Source organism: Corapipo altera, unplaced genomic scaffold (genome assembly GCF_003945725.1).
Source record: "Corapipo altera isolate COAL_440 unplaced genomic scaffold, ASM394572v1 119, whole genome shotgun sequence".
NCBI classification, from domain to species: domain Eukaryota; kingdom Metazoa; phylum Chordata; class Aves; order Passeriformes; family Pipridae; genus Corapipo; species Corapipo altera.
In genome coordinates, this window is record NW_020884985.1 from 267,786 (window position 1) to 285,002 (window position 17,217).

The 17,217-nt window shown below is 37.3% G+C and overlaps 1 protein-coding gene across 3 annotated transcripts in view; it reads right to left on the reverse strand.

The window, feature by feature from the left end:
- The window catches only part of DENND1B (DENN domain containing 1B), a 157,429-nt gene that overhangs the window by 92,785 nt on the left and 47,427 nt on the right, over positions 1-17,217 (reverse strand). For all 3 annotated transcript variants that reach the window (XM_027666103.1, XM_027666102.1, XM_027666104.1), the window contains exon 4: positions 7,252-7,301. In XM_027666103.1, the coding sequence (XP_027521904.1) occupies positions 7,252-7,301 (50 nt within the window). The remainder of the gene's footprint in view (positions 1-7,251; positions 7,302-17,217) is intronic.

Below are 17,217 nucleotides of genomic sequence, written 5' to 3' on the forward strand. Positions count from 1 at the left end.
GTGGCCAGGGGCTCGCACAGTAACTCAGCAGTAGCTGCTCAGTCAGTAGCACTGGCAATGCAGTGCAGTGACCTTGGTTGCCTCCTGCTCCCACTCTCTTTTGTTCTGCTGTATCCCACTGTTAGGCTTGGAGCTCCCAGCAGCCCTGACTGGCTTCCCCTTACATCACACCTGGTATGATTAGGCTGGGGTCTCTGTGCACCATCATCTTAACCTAAAGAGATCACTCATAACTCATAACCAGCAACTGTTAATACATGCTCATCTATGCAGGCATTGCTTTTGATGTACTGTGTACATGTATGTCAGGCAAATGACTACACCATTACTTCTTGAAGTCAATTCCTTAGCCCCAAAAACTGACATCAATTAGGATCCCCTGCTTCCAGCTATTTGAAGCCTCCCTTCCTAAAACCTGAAGATGATATGGGAAAATAACCAGTATTGCAATTAAAGAGTAACAAAATGTCACTACACACAGCCACCTTAAAAATGGGATTTAAATTCCGATATTTTCTATTAAAAATAGCCCAGTCAAGTTATGAGTTCAGTGGGAATCAATTCCAATGCTATCTCACCACCTCCAAATCAATAATTTTGCTTTTTTAAGAGAGGCAGCCCCATATTTTGACAGTCAGTGTAAAAGTTGCCCAGCCTGAAAACTGCTTCCCACACAGTTTAGAAAGAGATGTAAGCAGCAAGTTTCAGATTTTTAATACGAGAAAAACTCCAAGACTAAAACTGAATATCCACAAGAACCCAAAAGTTTGCATTTGGTCCCATTTGCTTCAAAAGAGCAGCTAACAGAAGCCAGTGACCATTCATCTGGACGACATTTTCTGATCAGAGTTTAAAATACAGAATTAATTCTAGGTTTCTAATTTGAGAGCTCCACTTAAGATGTGAGGGCAGCAAGAAGGCCTGTTTTTCCACTCCTCTTCAGCAGAACTAAAACTAACTATATGCAAGCCTTACAGAGAAAAACAAATGTCGATTGGGGATTTCTGTCTATCGGTAGACAACCACAATGTATAAACCAGACACACAAAACATTCCAGAAGTGCTAGCACTGCAGTTTTAACATATATATACCATGTTCCATCATGCAGACAAATGCTGGGCCAAGTGACTTGGGGATTGGGCCTCTCTGTTGCACCATGGCACATTCAGTTGTTCAGAAATCAAGTCTCACCTCCAGAGGCAGGCAGCAGCTCCTGGCACTGCTACTGAACCACAACATTGATGCCTCTCAAGTTTTTCTTAACATGAAAATCAGCACAGGTAAAATGCAACTATTACATACCAGAATTTCCTAAACAAAATGTTATCTAGACTTTTTACTGGATCACAGGATCAACTGGCCAAGCTTCAAAACCTTCCTGCAGAACATTGGTCTAGTTGGAGATTTGAAGAGAGCATGAATTGCTCATGTGCAAGGGGAGAGCAGGCACAAACTGTTCCCAAGCATCACCAACCTCCTCACTCACTCCTCTGCCTTGCTTTTGACTCACTTTCAACTCTTGCCCTGCATGCTTACTTTTAATCTTAGTTCAGCAATAATAAATCACTAGAAGAATGTGTGTAAATACTTATTAACCCTGCAGACTACAAGGAGCTCTTTCAAGGTTATTACAGTTCACTATAGAAATAAAAATAGGTTTTAAAATTTTTTAAGTATGTACCTACACAATGCAGAAAAGGCTCCTTGGTACCCATGGAATAGGTAAAGAGTCATTTTAAAGTTTTTTGTTTACATTACAGCCATCACTCAGGCCTCATTTTTAAGAGAGCCTTAAGAGAGCTGATTAAGGCAGGAATTGAAACTCTCCTTCAAACAAAAAACAGCATATCTAATCATTAAATGTATCCCTTATTCTCAATAAAAATTGCTCTTCTTTCAAACTAATTAGTTTAGGATAGAGTAGATGTTTGAAATTATTTTTTCTTCAAATTTTAGAAATTTTTAAAGAGTTCCAAAAAATTAAAGACCTTATGCATGGGAATACAGATTTTTGGTTTCAAAAATAAGTCACAAAGTTACTCGTATCATTAATTATAAAATGTCACGTACATGTATTTGACCAGTGTAACTGAAGTACATAGTTCTGATTGGAGCTTTAGCAGCTGCTACCTAAACCTGAGAATTTCACAGGTATTTCAACTTCCAAGCTAAATGCTGAAAAGTAAATTCACCCTAATTTTCCCCAAATTGAAGAACAGATTAGAAACAGTTTCAAGCAGGAATTTGAAAAACAGATGTTAAGGTAGTGGTACAAGCTGATGGAGAGACTAGAGAGACAGACAGTAACTCAGGGTTAGGCAGTCTTCTTCAACTAATCGCTATACTCAAATCTAAGCTTCAGGGATTATTTTCTCCATTTCCAGGCCCCCTCCAACAACTCCAAAGTTCAGGCTCCCTGTGTGGAGGGCTGCTTTGTTCCAATTGAGTTATCCCATTTGAGCTCTGCTTCCCAGAAGCCCCAACCCCTTCCAATTCAGAAAAAAAAAAAAGGAACAGGAAGAAAACTGCAGAAGATACAAAAATGGACAAAACCACCATCAACTAAGACATTTCCCATTAACAGAAAGCATATTTATCTTCTAAATGGGGTTATGTTTTCAGAACAACAAATGCTGGAAGCATTAAAAGAAACCACAATTACTTAGCAAAGAGTCTCACTAGGAGTATTTAAGTTGCAACAGAAGCCTTCTCTGTTTAGGGGCCCTGATCATCATACCTGGCCAAGGGTCTATAGGAGCACACTATGGTTCCCTTGGCATTCCCAGGTTTCCTCTCAGACAGGTCCACTTCTGCACACACATGGAAACTCCACAGTGCACACTGCAGCCTGTCCTTACCAACACTTCTCTCTCACACGTATGTTCAATATTATGCACACACGGACCATAATACAGTGAGACAAAAAGATACAAAGAAATCAATTGTATATAACTGCTGCTGCATGTTTGAATTTGTAACGCATCTTGCAAACTGACTGCAATGACTGAAGTGTAAAAGGAATGCTAGTTTATTTATCTTAACCTGTACAGCTTGAAATACTTTCTTGATTATTTACTTTTCAACTATTTACTCTGAAGGCAAAATTTTCGTGTAAGATATAACTGCCTTTCATGAGATCTGCTAATCCAATGATCTCTACAGTCATTGTTTTCCACTTGTCTTGTTTCTGCACAGACTTTCACCAGAAATAACAGAAACAGCATTAGCTAAGAACAGGAGAGTGACAGTGATGGCACTCCTGCTATTATTACTTATTGACCCTAACAGATTAGGAGTTAAATAATATTCACATTAATTCCCATACTTGAGTGATATTCTGCTGCTAAAGAGAAATCCTCTACTGCTGCAGCAACATCACTGCTTACGCTCCAAAATCTAACGCTTCCCTGCGATTGGGCGAGTATCATAGGAAGAGTTAATGAGATATGTATCACTGTCTCCATGCTGATCCTACAGGCAGTTCCCAAAGTGTCTTATCTAAAGAGGTATATATATGGGCTACACATTCAGCAGGAGAAATTCATCCTGAAAGGCGAAAGACTGAGGAATGAAAGAAGCGAGGGGAGGTACTTATGGCAGAGAGAAATGGGAGAGATTTAAAGCACAGATAAAAATGAGGGGTCAAGCAGTGACATAGCACAACTTTGGACTGAATCTGAAATGGTTCCAAAAGGAACAAGAGGAAAAGTCACTTGTTCATTAGTCATCATCCAGCTAAATAACTGACAGACGGATGCAGAGATCAAGGTGTATGACTCTGCAAAGTTACACCTGAATTTTGCATTGAGAGTGAAAATGAAGAAGACTATTGGAGAAAGAAAAGGGAAGAAAAACATGCAGAATTTACATAAAGGACTCAAACAACAAGAGAGAGGACAAAGTGTTTTTCTCTGATGCATTAATATTACTTTAGCAAACACTAAAAGGAAATTAAAATCTCTATATCCTCAAATGTTAAATCTTCATAGTCCATATAAAAAAAACTAAAGGAATTGTGTACCAAAGGGAACTTATTCGTAAATATATATAAGGAAACTGTCAGAATGTTATACAACTGCATCATTTACTAAACATAAAATAATTTATTCTCAGAAAAAGAAATAGGTTCTTGGAGCAAATGCTCAAGAATTTCTATGATACAATTCATTTCTTAACCTCTTCAAAATAAAATGTAAGCCATAACCAGTAGTAATGACAATATGTGCTTGCTTTCAATAAAAAATTATACATAAAACTCAAAGTTTAAGTCATCGTCAAAGAATTTTTTAACACCATTGTGCCTCTATTGGTTTGACTTTAAATTTAATGGGAGTTACCTCTAGATTTTTAATCATCATTCACAGTATATATTTTTAATAATTAGAACAAGTAGTGTACATTTATTTATAACATATGTATGAAAGATAAAGTACATCTGGTGAGAGGATGCAAGCAGCATCAAATAGTGAGAACTAAATCTGGATCTCTATCTGTGATCACTGTAGTACAGTGAATAAAAGAAAATCAAATAAACATTCTCATTTTATTCATTTTTCAGTTCATCTGGTAACTAATATAGGTGAGCTGAAAGAAAACAGGTGATGATGATTTTACCACTGTGCTTTAATAGTGCTTTAACTTTCCTATTTCCATAATTTGAAGAATGTTGGCTGCCTACTTTAATGAGTTTTATTTAGCTAGATAACAGAAATAATACTCCATTCCCTACAACTGCGGTATAGTAGAAATCCAGAGGTAATCTATGGAACAGAGTCACATTTTTTTGATCTAAGTATCTTGATTGGCAGAATCAGTGGAATTTATCACTTTAGCACTGGTAATTTCTAGCTCTTAATAGGCTCAGATATTGCTTGACGTAGTTTATACATGTACAGTACACATAATACAGATTGACAAACTGTGCTCTCTAGAGTTCAATATGCTCAATCAATGAAACAGATATTTTCTATTTTGGTTCAATCAAAGCTTTCTGTAGAGAAATTGTCATTGAAATCTGTCTGTAAAATACTTGGGGGTATTAGGTGTATCATCTACCATGATCCTCTGCACAAGACAAAAAAATATAAATATATTTTCATCAGGCAAGTGAAAAGCACATATATGACTAGAAAAAAAACTAGTCACATCTTAAATGTCCATTGAAAAAAGTCATATGAAAAGGAACTACAGCAGTGGTTTTCCCAATCCTTTTCTTTATCATTCAAATTTCAAAATAAAAGAAAAATTAAACTGAGAAAGCAGAATGCAACTGGTTTTCTTAAAAAAAAAAAACAAAAAAAAACACACAAACAAAAAAACCAATGTCCACACTATAGAAAATGCTTGAACTAAGAAGCAAATGGCAAATACACCAAGCAGCCAGTAAGCTGTTCACACAAACAGCTTGCCAGTAAACAGTTCCTGCTTTCCTGAATGAGCTTCCAGCATTTCTGTCCTTTTCTCCACAGCAGCTCTGCCCCTCCTCCTTGTCTGTGCTCTTTTATACTCCCGTGATCCCGCACTGCCTTTGGTTCTCCCACAAATCCCTACAACTCAGCTCCCAGCTATGCAGGAAGCAGCGAGTGTGGCACCTTGTTTTAAAGACACCGCGGTGCCCCTGAGTCGTCAGCGGGCCAGACTGAACACATCGGCTTTATTCTCCTCATCGGTTTATCTCAGTTTCCAAGAACCTCTCCTCCTTCTGCCCAACCGCCAGTTTTTACAAAGTTTGTAGAAATTTGGCACCTTTGAGAGCACCGCTTTACTGTCAAGCATGGGGCCAACAGTCAAAACGCATGTCTGGGGAGGGGGGCACAGAGGGTATTAATGGACAGGCAACAAGCATCCCGTAACTTTTTATTTTCTTTTTTTCTATTTTCTTTGTTTTTTACCCCTTCAGACACTCAGCTAAAATACATGCTTAGCTATACTATAAATTCACATATTCCCATAGTTTATTGATTAAGTTCGTCCATCTCATACAAGCAACCAAATGCTTTCTGAATGGTTCAACAGGAATAGTTAAGGTCAGTTATTTGAAAATAATTATTTGCTGCCACTGATTATCTTCTTGCCACTGGATGGCAGCAACAGAACCTCACCTTTTTCTGTTATCCTCAAATTTTATTTCCATTATTCATCTTCAATACCAATTTTAAACAATTCTGTACATATCTTAAGCACATTAAAGACTTCAATGCTTTAAAGCCAACACTGACAACCATATTAGTTAAGTCATTAAAACAGCTTAAAGGACAGTGAGCTTAACCAGTTCAAACCCCAAACAACTTAATTAAATTCATCTATAAAAGACTGAACCTAGTTTACTTCAAGGAAGTTGTGTTTATAAAGACCTTTATTTTGCCAGGGTGTCTTCCTGCAAAGATTGCTCTCTGTGGAGTAAAATATGGTGTGTGTAGAGAGGAAAGAACAATCTTCTTGCATCTGAAAAATGCTTCTGCTCTCTGAATCTCCATCTACAACTGATGCCCATGTCCTGAAACTGGTTCAGCCTGCACGCTATCTGGATATATCTTTCATTAATCATGCAAATCAAGTTTCTAATTTAATCTTTGCCAATTTGGACAGTACAAGTTTTCCAAACCAAGTGAGTTCAATCTACTAAATTAATTACCATTAATCATTTTCACAAGCCCGAATAAATATTTTCATTAATAAAAACATTTAATATGAACAATTTAAATGACTGGCAGCATTACATGGAAGACAGACTATAAATGATAGCAGAAAGGTAAGGACTAATTAATTATAAATAACGGTCTTGATTCTTCTCTGAGAAAAATCAATTGCATATTCAGCTACTTCCACGCAATTAAAGTCTCAATTTCTTTGAACTCAAAGCAACATGTTTGCAGTACCGCTCAGTGAGTTTTCATATCCTGGTGCACTGTAACATTTTTATGAAGCTTGCCGCTTGAAGGAAACTATGTTATATCCTTAGACTAACACAGATGGTGTTTACAAGTAAAATGGACAAAACTGGGAGTCAGAATGTAGCTCTACCTTTACAGAGATATCCCCAAAATTCTGTAAAGGTTGCATTTTGCTGTGATAGTTTCCTACTAGTGACTTCATAGTTACTTGAACAACAAAGGGCATGTTTTCTCATCTGCAGGTGCAAGCTTAGGGAGTACATTACATTTTCCTTTTCTTTAAATCCTTGCTTGCAGTTATGTTAAATATAATTTTCTATTGAGAATTTTTAAATAAATGATAACTGTAGCACATACCTTTCAATGTCAAAAGGAAAGCAGAACTTTGGAACGCTGTTCAGCACTTCCTGAAAATGTAAGTAAAAGAAATAAAGTTACAGGTTTTTGAAAAGGCTTTTCAAAGGTTTGCTTTTAAAAAATGACCAAAAATATTCATAACAAATAATAAATTCAAGGAATATACGATTGCAAAAATACAGCACACGTTCCTGGACTGAAATAATTGATTATTAAAAAGGAATTAAGTTTGTGCTTTGGCAGATTGCAAAGACAATGCCACAGAAGCCCCAGGAGGGAAAGGCCTGGCCTGAAGGGTATTAACACCCTTCACATCCCCGCTGGGATTCCCTTCAACAAGGCCATATGGATTTTACAAGAAGCACCACACCATATGGGTAAGCCACGTCTGCTGCTACTTGTACCACAGACTAGCCACAGGGACTTCTGACAGATCCTGGCTCAAAAATACAAATGTTGTTTCAATTAAAATGCAGGCAGAGAAAAGGGAATGAAGTTGGCAGCAGAATGAATTACAGAGAGGTATAACAACTCTATACATGTTCCATAGTCAAACGCTGAAAATGATGGAAATCATCTGCTGGTCCAAAGCAGAAATTTATATGATTAACCCTTTGGATTTCACAAGCAAGCCTTCCTATTAATAAAGGGGGGGGGAGGGGGCAGGGGGAAGCAAAATCCACCAGATTTACATTCGTACCATAGCCTAAAAGGATGATGTCACTCTTTCTTGCACAATTTTATTTCAGAAGCTGTTTAGTGGCAAATAAAATGTGTTAATTAAAATATAAAAATGCTCTCAAACTAGTCAACATTTTTCTTCCTTTTTTTTTTCTAAAAAGTGAATTACCAGATCAGTTAGCAGCAAATACCTCCAAAATTCTTTTATAAGATCCTAGAAAAACAGGTTTTATTTCCTTGCTCCCAACTGGGAAAACAAACCCCCTGTGAAGCGCTTCAGCTAAGAAGAGGCAGAACAGCAGACATCAATGCAGCTGGTCAAAGCTACAGAATTCCCTTTTTGTAGCAGACCAACAGACATGTATTTCTGGATACAGAAAAATGCATACTGATTACAAATTTCCAGAGCTGCACGTGAGCGTTTAAGAAGCTGATCTAAGATGTTAGCACTCTCCAGCCTGAAAACTGCTTACTGCATGTTGAACTCCTATTAGGGGAAATTATGTATTTAAATTCCTACACACTACAACAACTATTTAATTTAAACATTTGCCTGGCTCAGTGGATAGCGTAAAACATAAAGAACCCATCCAAGTTTATCAGCAAGGGATAAATAGTTCAGAAAAAAGATGAATGACTACAATATGCATGTGCTAGTTACAACATTTCAAAGGTATATGATGTGCCCCAGTAAATCATCATGTGGCACAAAATGAAAATGTCAACATTTTTATAATTTCTAAGTCATACAAGAGACTTCAAGAAATCTTTAGAACTTTACTTTGTCAGTAAAGATAAAGGGTATGAAAGCCACAATTGTGTTTGGGAAAGGTTATTAACTCCTGAACAACAACAGTACATGTAATACTCTCCAAAAAGAACTGCTCAAGTACCATCCTGCCTGCTGTGAGTGCCCACTGTAGAAAGGTAAGGAGCAAAATATAAACAGGGCAGGTAAACATTTGAATTTCTGCAGTGAGGAACAAGCACACGGGATTCCAGTCATAGCAATAATAAACTCTAAAGAAAGAGAACAAACAGAACAGGCTAATCAAAACTTTTAACTCAGGGATTTCCTAAACATTTCCAAATAGTCTCTCTCTTCAGGCTTATAAGGTTTGTTTTTTCCTGTTCCAAAGAAATAGTATGTCATTTTTTTTCTAAATCTGCACCTATTCTCACACTATAGGAAATTACTTTCTCCTCACCACCAAGGGTTTTAATTGCTGCCTGGTAAGCTTAGCACTGACTCAGAATTGGGTATGGAAATGTATTCATTTATGTTCCCCATTGTACTCTCTCAGAATAAATTATCACACAAGAAGAAGAAAACAAAAACAAAAAAACCAAAGGTATTAGCTCAATATTTTGACTAAACAACCTGAAAATTATGGGTATGTTTTGCAGCATTCCCCAGGCCAGCGCTCCCCCAGCGCCGCCTGTCCCTCCCCAGCCAGCACACGTGCACTCAACTTCTGCAGAGCAGCCTCAGCTCGCTTCCCAACTGGCAGGAGCATCCCTCGGGGGACAAGTCTTTAAACCTCCGCACTCTTTAAAATTCAACCAGCCAGCAGGTCTATAGACTGGTGTATAAACAGTATAGACAAAAAAAAAAAAAATCCTCTCTCGGCTTATGTCAGTGACAAAGCAGCTCAGCAGTTGACTGCTTCTCCCCTGACAGCGTAAGCTGGGTTTACACAGATCAATAGATGGAAGTCCTACCTAGCTTCCAGGGCTCAGTTTTCTTCGTTAATTACAGGTGCTATTCAGATTTTTAAAATGGAAGAAAACAAGATGCCCTCAAGATGCTGCTTGACAAATTTAAAATGCAAATGATAAATATTCACATACACAGTCACTATTTGTGTACAATTACAGTTGATACTTGCAGTAACCTCTCTATTGAATAAAATTTGAGCTCTGTCTCCTAATGGGTCATCATTTTCAGGGTTCCATAACTCAGTCAGGACTTCCTCCTGAGTCAACATACACACTCTCAGAAAAAGAACAATGTCTTTATATTGTCTTTTATATTCATAACTTCATAAAAATATGTGCTCATTTCCGAAGACAGAAGGTTGAACGAGTCTTCAGAAAGCAAAATATCTGGATTCACATGTCCCATGATTATTTCCTCCTTTGATTCACATAGTATTAGTGCTTTTAGAAATGTTCACTGTGTCACAAAGAAATTGTGTACAAGGGGAAAATTATAATGATGCAAAAAAACAAAACCACAAGGAAAGGATTGTCTATTTGCTTTCAAACACCAAACAAGCATCTACAGTGGTGTATACACAATTGAGTTTAATTGCTAAGTTAAAGGATAACTATTTCATTCCTCATACAAATAAAATCATAAAATTAATATCATGTGAACTACAGCATGCTGTTTCCCCCACAAAAAGCTTAAACAAAAATGGAAATTATATTTACAAAAATCTTTCCTTTATGCCTATATCACAGTAGAAGAAACTTTCATTCCCATAGGCTTGTGGTGCACTGGTTTTATTAATTCACTTTCATCAGCTGCACTGTACAACTTCAGCCTGACCTGGTCATGCTCACTGGGTCTACATTGAGATGAAATTACAGATGGTTAAAAGGTAAGAACTATTTAGCTTTCCTTGCTTATTTTGATACCCATGCAGCTAATTCTGTGTATCATTGTTTTATAAAGCAATGCAAACAGTGGTAGAAGATGCTTCTGAATTCATATATGCCAGCTTTCTGGAAAAAAGGTCCTGGTAACTCATTTAAGGGTAACTTGCCCTTAAATGAAACTACTGGTTAGTCATTTTGGTTAGATTCCAGATACACACCATATTCCTTATTAACTAGAAAGGACAGAATTTTTTTTTCTTAGAATATCACAGTCAATTGATACAAGCACAAGAAACCTTCATGGTTGTTCAGTCTCCATTGTAGAGTACAGTGATTTAGGAGGATACTTTCTTCCTTCTCCACTTGAACAAGACATAACGTGATCTCACTCCAGCTGGAAGAAGGTACAGCTTCTACGGGAGAGCTCCTATGTGAAAATTGCACCAGATTTGCTATATATTACAGAATGAGCATACTAATGTATCTCTACAGAGGTATGAGTGGGTTTTTTGCATTTTAACTTATGCATTTCAACCAGTTTCCTTTTTCTGTGTAAATGAGGGTTGATGACTTGATGAGTTGACAGAAATAAGGTTCATCACTTAGTATTATACTACTGAAATATTTAAGTATTGAAGCTTAACCTGATTAATTTCTGAGGTTAAAAGGATGAGGCAACTGTTCACTCCCAGCATTTTTTTCTTATTATAACATATTCTGTAGTTCACAAGGGGGAGGGAAAAGAACCTGATTTTTTGCAAGGGCATCCATGTGAAAGGATGGAAAAATCTTCCCTTTCAGGAATATTTTAAGACATCCAGAATGTTGAATCGCTTTTAAAAACACTAGATAAACTGCTGTTTATAAAGAGAGTCTTGTTATCTTCCAACTATTTCTGTGTTTATTTGCAGCATAAGACTGCTTCTTAAGCAAGAAAGTGGGTTCTCCCCCAGGTTCATTCTACATATGGAAAGAGCATAGAATATAGAATGACAGAATATCCTGAGTTGGTAGGGACCCACAAGGATCACTGAAGTCCAACTCCTAGCCCTGGAAGGACAGTATCTCTGGAGAAGGAAGGGGTCAGCCTTAGACTGAGACCCAGTCACACTGTGTCCATTCCACAGACATGTCAGGATACCCTGGGAAGAAACAGCCTAAGTAAAACAGTAACCAAGATAATCTGAGTTCTCCAACTACAGATCCCAGACCAGGTTACCAAAATCATTCGTATAAACTAGTGGTCAAATATCTATCTATTCTTATTTCTTCATCTGGTGTTGAGGCAGAAATCAGCCAAAGAAATATCAATTATAGGAGTACAAATAATCACCCACTTTGTTACAAAACACTTTTGTGTTCTCCCACATTATTCTCACTTCTTCAAAAATTTTCTTTCTCAGTAACAATATTTTTCCCCTTTCCACTGAAAGGAGAAATTCTCTTTTTTTTTTTTTGTCAGTCTTTCACCTTTGTCATATCTTCTTTATTAACCGGTGTCCTTTTTTTAAAACCTTGTTGGTAAACGTTACTTTCTATTCTATTTTAGCATTTCATATAATTTCTTCAAAACTCTTATTTTCTTCCTTCTAGAACTTCCTCTTCCTGCTAACCTCTCATTTAAATGTCTTCTCTTAAAGCACCTGATTGCAGGCCTCTCTTTTGGTTCTTCTTACCAGTTCTCCCTACTCAAATCTCCAGCTCCAGTGTCCTCTCTTCTTCACTCTTAACTCGCCTTGCTCTCCAATCTTCCTCTTTGACCATAGCTTACCATCATTTTCAGTCACCCAGTGCCAGTCCAAACATACAAACAAGAAATCTACTTGAGATTTAAGACTGTGACAACTGTCATGGTATTTCTGATTCAAGCCAGTGACTTCAGTGGGAATATTTAAACGTGTAGAATTAAGAACAGATTTAGGTTCATTCTTAAATCAAAGCCAGGCTGCTTAGCATGTTGCAGAGTTAAGCCCTTCATCACTGTGGCTCAATAAAGGTGAAGTTCTAATGCTGTCACATAAAACAGCTGATGAAAAGGCAAGCTCTGTCCTTGCCACTGACTTTTTCTTTTCCTTCCTCTGAAGCCATGCACGACCACAGCAGGGACCCATGTGAAGCCTGCAACAGTAGTTATATTTCAAAGACTTAACTCTTACCTCTGCTAAAAAACTCATCAGAAAATTGTAGCTACAATAAAGAAAGGTCCAAATGGTTTGAATAATAAGAAATTTTAATCTTAGATTACATTCAAGTAAATCCAAAGAGTCTAAAGTATGGAAGTCATTATCAGGCCTCCAAAACTATTTTTAACTTCTACAGGTCTCTTTCTATAGTGGATTGTTCACTGATATCTAGCAGTTCTGAAGGAGAAAAAAAAATATCTATCAGCTGCCTTCTGAACACCTAAAGCAACGAAGAATATGGAAATTTAATGTAAATGGTTTAGGGTGGAGATGCAAAGCTCTTTTAAGAAGCAAATAAATAAATTTAAAAGGTACCTTAAGGTTACAGAACTTCTTCATTTTGAGAACGAACCACTGAATTTCATAGCTTTTCTTACTTCTTCTTTTAGATCTTTTTTTTCAAAAATTAGAAATCTCCAGTTTTAAATATTTTAGCTAATATTTGCTAAATAAGGTGCAAGGACAATATAGAATTTCCATGTGTTCAAGGTTACTCGTGAAGAAGAGACTGAAAAGCAGAGGTGTACAACTATGTGATCTTAACACGGTCTCTGCAACATAAGCAACACCTTTCTCCAACCTTTATAAACCATTCAAAACAAAAAATTTTTCCACACTTATCAATGACTTCAACTTTGTCCTCTGGAAAGAAACACAATCAGTAAATTAACTTTCTGCATTTTTGCCTTTGGATATTTCAGATTTTCCTCTAGATCTAAAAGACAAATTATGAACAATTCTCTGAAACTGTTTCAGAGAAAATTAATATTTAATAGCAATTACTAATTGGCTTTCTAGCCATATTGATAGAGTAGTCCCACGAAAATCCTATGCACATCACACCATTTCATTTGCAGCATGATGCCACAGGATGGGTGTAACACTACTGTGTGACAGAGGAGTTTCAGTGTTGTGTGGGTGGTAAAACACAGACCCACAGATGTGCCCTCTAAGCTCTACCTGCTGCAACACTTCTACTCCCAGAAGATAAAAAAGAAAAGAAAATTTGTACAATTGCAGCTCCCTAAAAATAGATCTGCTCTATTCAGCTAATGATTTTCAGAGCCAGTTGTGGATAGTGCTGTGTTTTCTGACACATATTTCTATTCCAATACAGCTGACACATGTAACACCACTGACAAACATGCAAAGGGGAAGGAGATTCTGGACCATGTAGCAGAAGTTGTCACTAATGGATTCAAGCAAGATTAAAATTCCACTAAACTGAGTTAGGTGTACATTTCTACAATTGGAGATTGTTTTGACCCATGGAACACAAATTCTACTCCACCACTGAGAACAATTTTTGAACCTCATTTAGTTGGCTCACATGTAAATTACAACTGGCAAGGCCCTACAGGACAATGACCGACATTCAGAAGAATCAGGTTGCTCATAATGCTTAAGCACCAAACCTTTTTGACGACTCTCTCTCTAAAAGGTGCTTTCATCTTTCTAAAGCTTATTCAGAAAAGTATCTGTTGTCTAAAACGAATGAGGAGCTGAATACCTGCAAATGAGGATGAGATCGCTTACAGAATTTCAATTAGATTTAATTTCTCTTGTTTCTGCTCCCTATCTCCTCCACTCAGTTACGGTGCCTCAGGGAAGGATGCCAGACAGGCAGCTGAAGATTTTGGTAGCTTAGTCTAGCTGCTTTGTGCTCCACACAGCAACAAGAGCACAGTTAAGGGCACAGACAGATGAGGTAGCAGGATGGAAAGATTCTAGACAACAAGGTAACAGGATGATCTTGAGATCTTAGGGAACCAAAATCCCATAAACAAGTAGCTGCTGTAGAGGGGGCAGTGGAGATCTGACAATCAGCTGTTCCCTGTTACTGACCTTAGAAACAACTGTTGCGACATCACTTAGAACAAACAGTATGTCACAGACAGACAAAAATAAATGGAAAAATAAATAAATAAATAAAACCACTGAAGACCAGAACAGTGACATGACCAGGGTGTGGTACATTTTGACTGGAGACACGCTACAGAATGCTCTTGCCCTGTACAGCAGGCTAAGGCTGGTGTCCCAGGCAGTACCCATGAGACTTTACTGCTTTTAGAGGATCTTTCAAAGGTATTTTGCAAGAAGAAAACATAACCCTGAGTACTTTAAAAGGCATGGTTAATCTCACTATCCTGCAAGACTGAGAAATAAGACTTCCTATACAATCACAGAGCAAGTTTTAAAATTCAGAGATTTTACTAAGTTATAAAATGTTGGAATCTCTATTTGTCTAATTGTTCCTGAATCTCATCATACAACCAGATAAAAATAAAGCCTATTTCAGACACAGTTGTATCCAGCATAGCATACATGGAATCAAAGTTCACCGTAAAATAACAAGCTCAGTTGCAAAGAACAGAATAGTTAAAACAGTATGAAGTTCAATATAGGTAAATTTCCCTGCTTAAGGAAAAAATCCTTCAACTTTCCTGGAACTCATAATAAAAACATAAAAATTGACAATGGTCTTCTTCGCAGAGGAAGTTCTCATTAGAATAAGGGTAGATTGAAATGTTACCATCTACTCATTTACTGGCAAGACAAACAAAACCAAGATAAATAATACTTCACCACACAGCTCTGGCACGTATGAAATCTTTGTATTCCATGCAGCAATAAATAGTTTTCTCTTTACTCCCCTGACTCATGTCAGGGAGACCATTACTCCCTAGGCAATATCAGAAAGTTGGGAAGAAGAGAAAATATGCTCTTCCACTCCACATTTTGTACCAAAAAAAAAAAAAAAAAAAAAGAAAAGAAAAAAAAAGGCACCAGTGTATGACACTCCATTTTCTATCACCATGCAGTAGGGGAAAAATGGTTTTTTATTAATAAATACTTTCAATGACAGTATCCCTAACATTATCTGGAAATTCAACAGCAAAGTTGCCTTAACTAGAGTTAAGGCAGACATCACTTCTAAAGTCCAAATACCTAAGTCTCTGAAGGTCAGGTTAAAATCCATATCTCATCCTGCACACCTAAGGGAGCAGCAATATTTGTTTCACTCAAGACTCTTCAGATTTCCCACTGCTTACAACAGCAGTTAAGATGTACCTCTCGTACCAATGCTGAGAACCTCCTGCACATCCTGTTCAGACGTTCTCCAATGGTGAAAAAATAACCACCATAAAATAATGCACAAATTAAAACTGGTTCATATTTACTGGCTATATCTGTGAGATTTTTAATTCCACTTTGGAATATTCTGATAGCAAGGGACAGAAATGAGCCTATTTGTAACATACCCAACTCTACCCATTGAATAGATTGCTTTAAAGTGAAGTTTTTAGTCTCAGAAATGTCTACAAAACAGTAACAAAGAATATCACAAGCAGAGCGTAGTTGACACTTAGGTCAAAAGGCTCCTATTTGCAAGATTTTCTTTTCAGTCACCAAGAAATTATTTTCACAAAAGGAAAATCAACTGTAAAAGAACACTACAAATAATGAATACCCGCATTTCCATGAAAATGAAATATACTGAAAAATATCATAAAATTTCAAACATGCCAAACTCTACTCCTGATGCCACTTGATACATCTGAGATCCATTTCAACTCCAAGCGTATTTTGTTCCAAATATATTAAAAATATTTTTTTCCTCCATAAGTTCTGCATTAGTTACTTAAAAGACAAGTCTTGAAACGAAGTGTCTGCAACTAAATAGGATGTCACTTCTTGCCTACAAAGCTTCTACTGAACAACTGGCCTGCCCAGTATACACCCAGTACTGGTGCACTCAGAGAGGTCAGCACCAGCTCTGCAGGTTGCTTGTATGCAAGAATTGCCCTGCTCAGACTGGAGAATGAAACTGTCTTGTAACACCAGGGGATGCTCTTCCAGAATCAGAACTGACTCTTCCACAAAATGACAGTACAGCAGATGCCATGATGAAATGTTGATTTCACTGGCGATTCAGAAACTCAGAAGTAGTTAAAAAATGAAGTAACACATAAGATAAAGAACAACTTGGGTGCCACACTGAGAGAAAGTGTCTACAGTAGAGAGTGATTTATGTAGATAAATAAGGAGAGACAGTCCAAAAGCTAAACCCTCACCTCAGCTCATCCACCCCCAGATGTGCAGCCCTATGAGACAGCTGCCAGCTCCCATGGCTGTGTCAGCAGCAGGGGACATTCAGGAACCCCATGATGTTGTAAACAGTAGCAAAACCAACTGGGGAAGGGAGGAGGCTCAGTTTCTTGGATTAGAAGAATCTACAGACAAAAGTAAAGGAATCGAGAAAGGAAATCAGCTTCTAAGGGACCTCCTAAGATTATAATTTCTTAAATAAAATCGTATTTGTGATATTTTTATAAAGGAAATAGTTATTTCTTGTTTTAAGTTCAGCACAGGTCAAATTCTAAACTTCAATGTAGCTCAACGAGAATAACTTGTAGTAATAGTTTCTCGGTGCTAAATTCAGATATTATCAACCATGTTGAAAAACGGAAGGAAGATGAAACAACTCCAAGGCCAA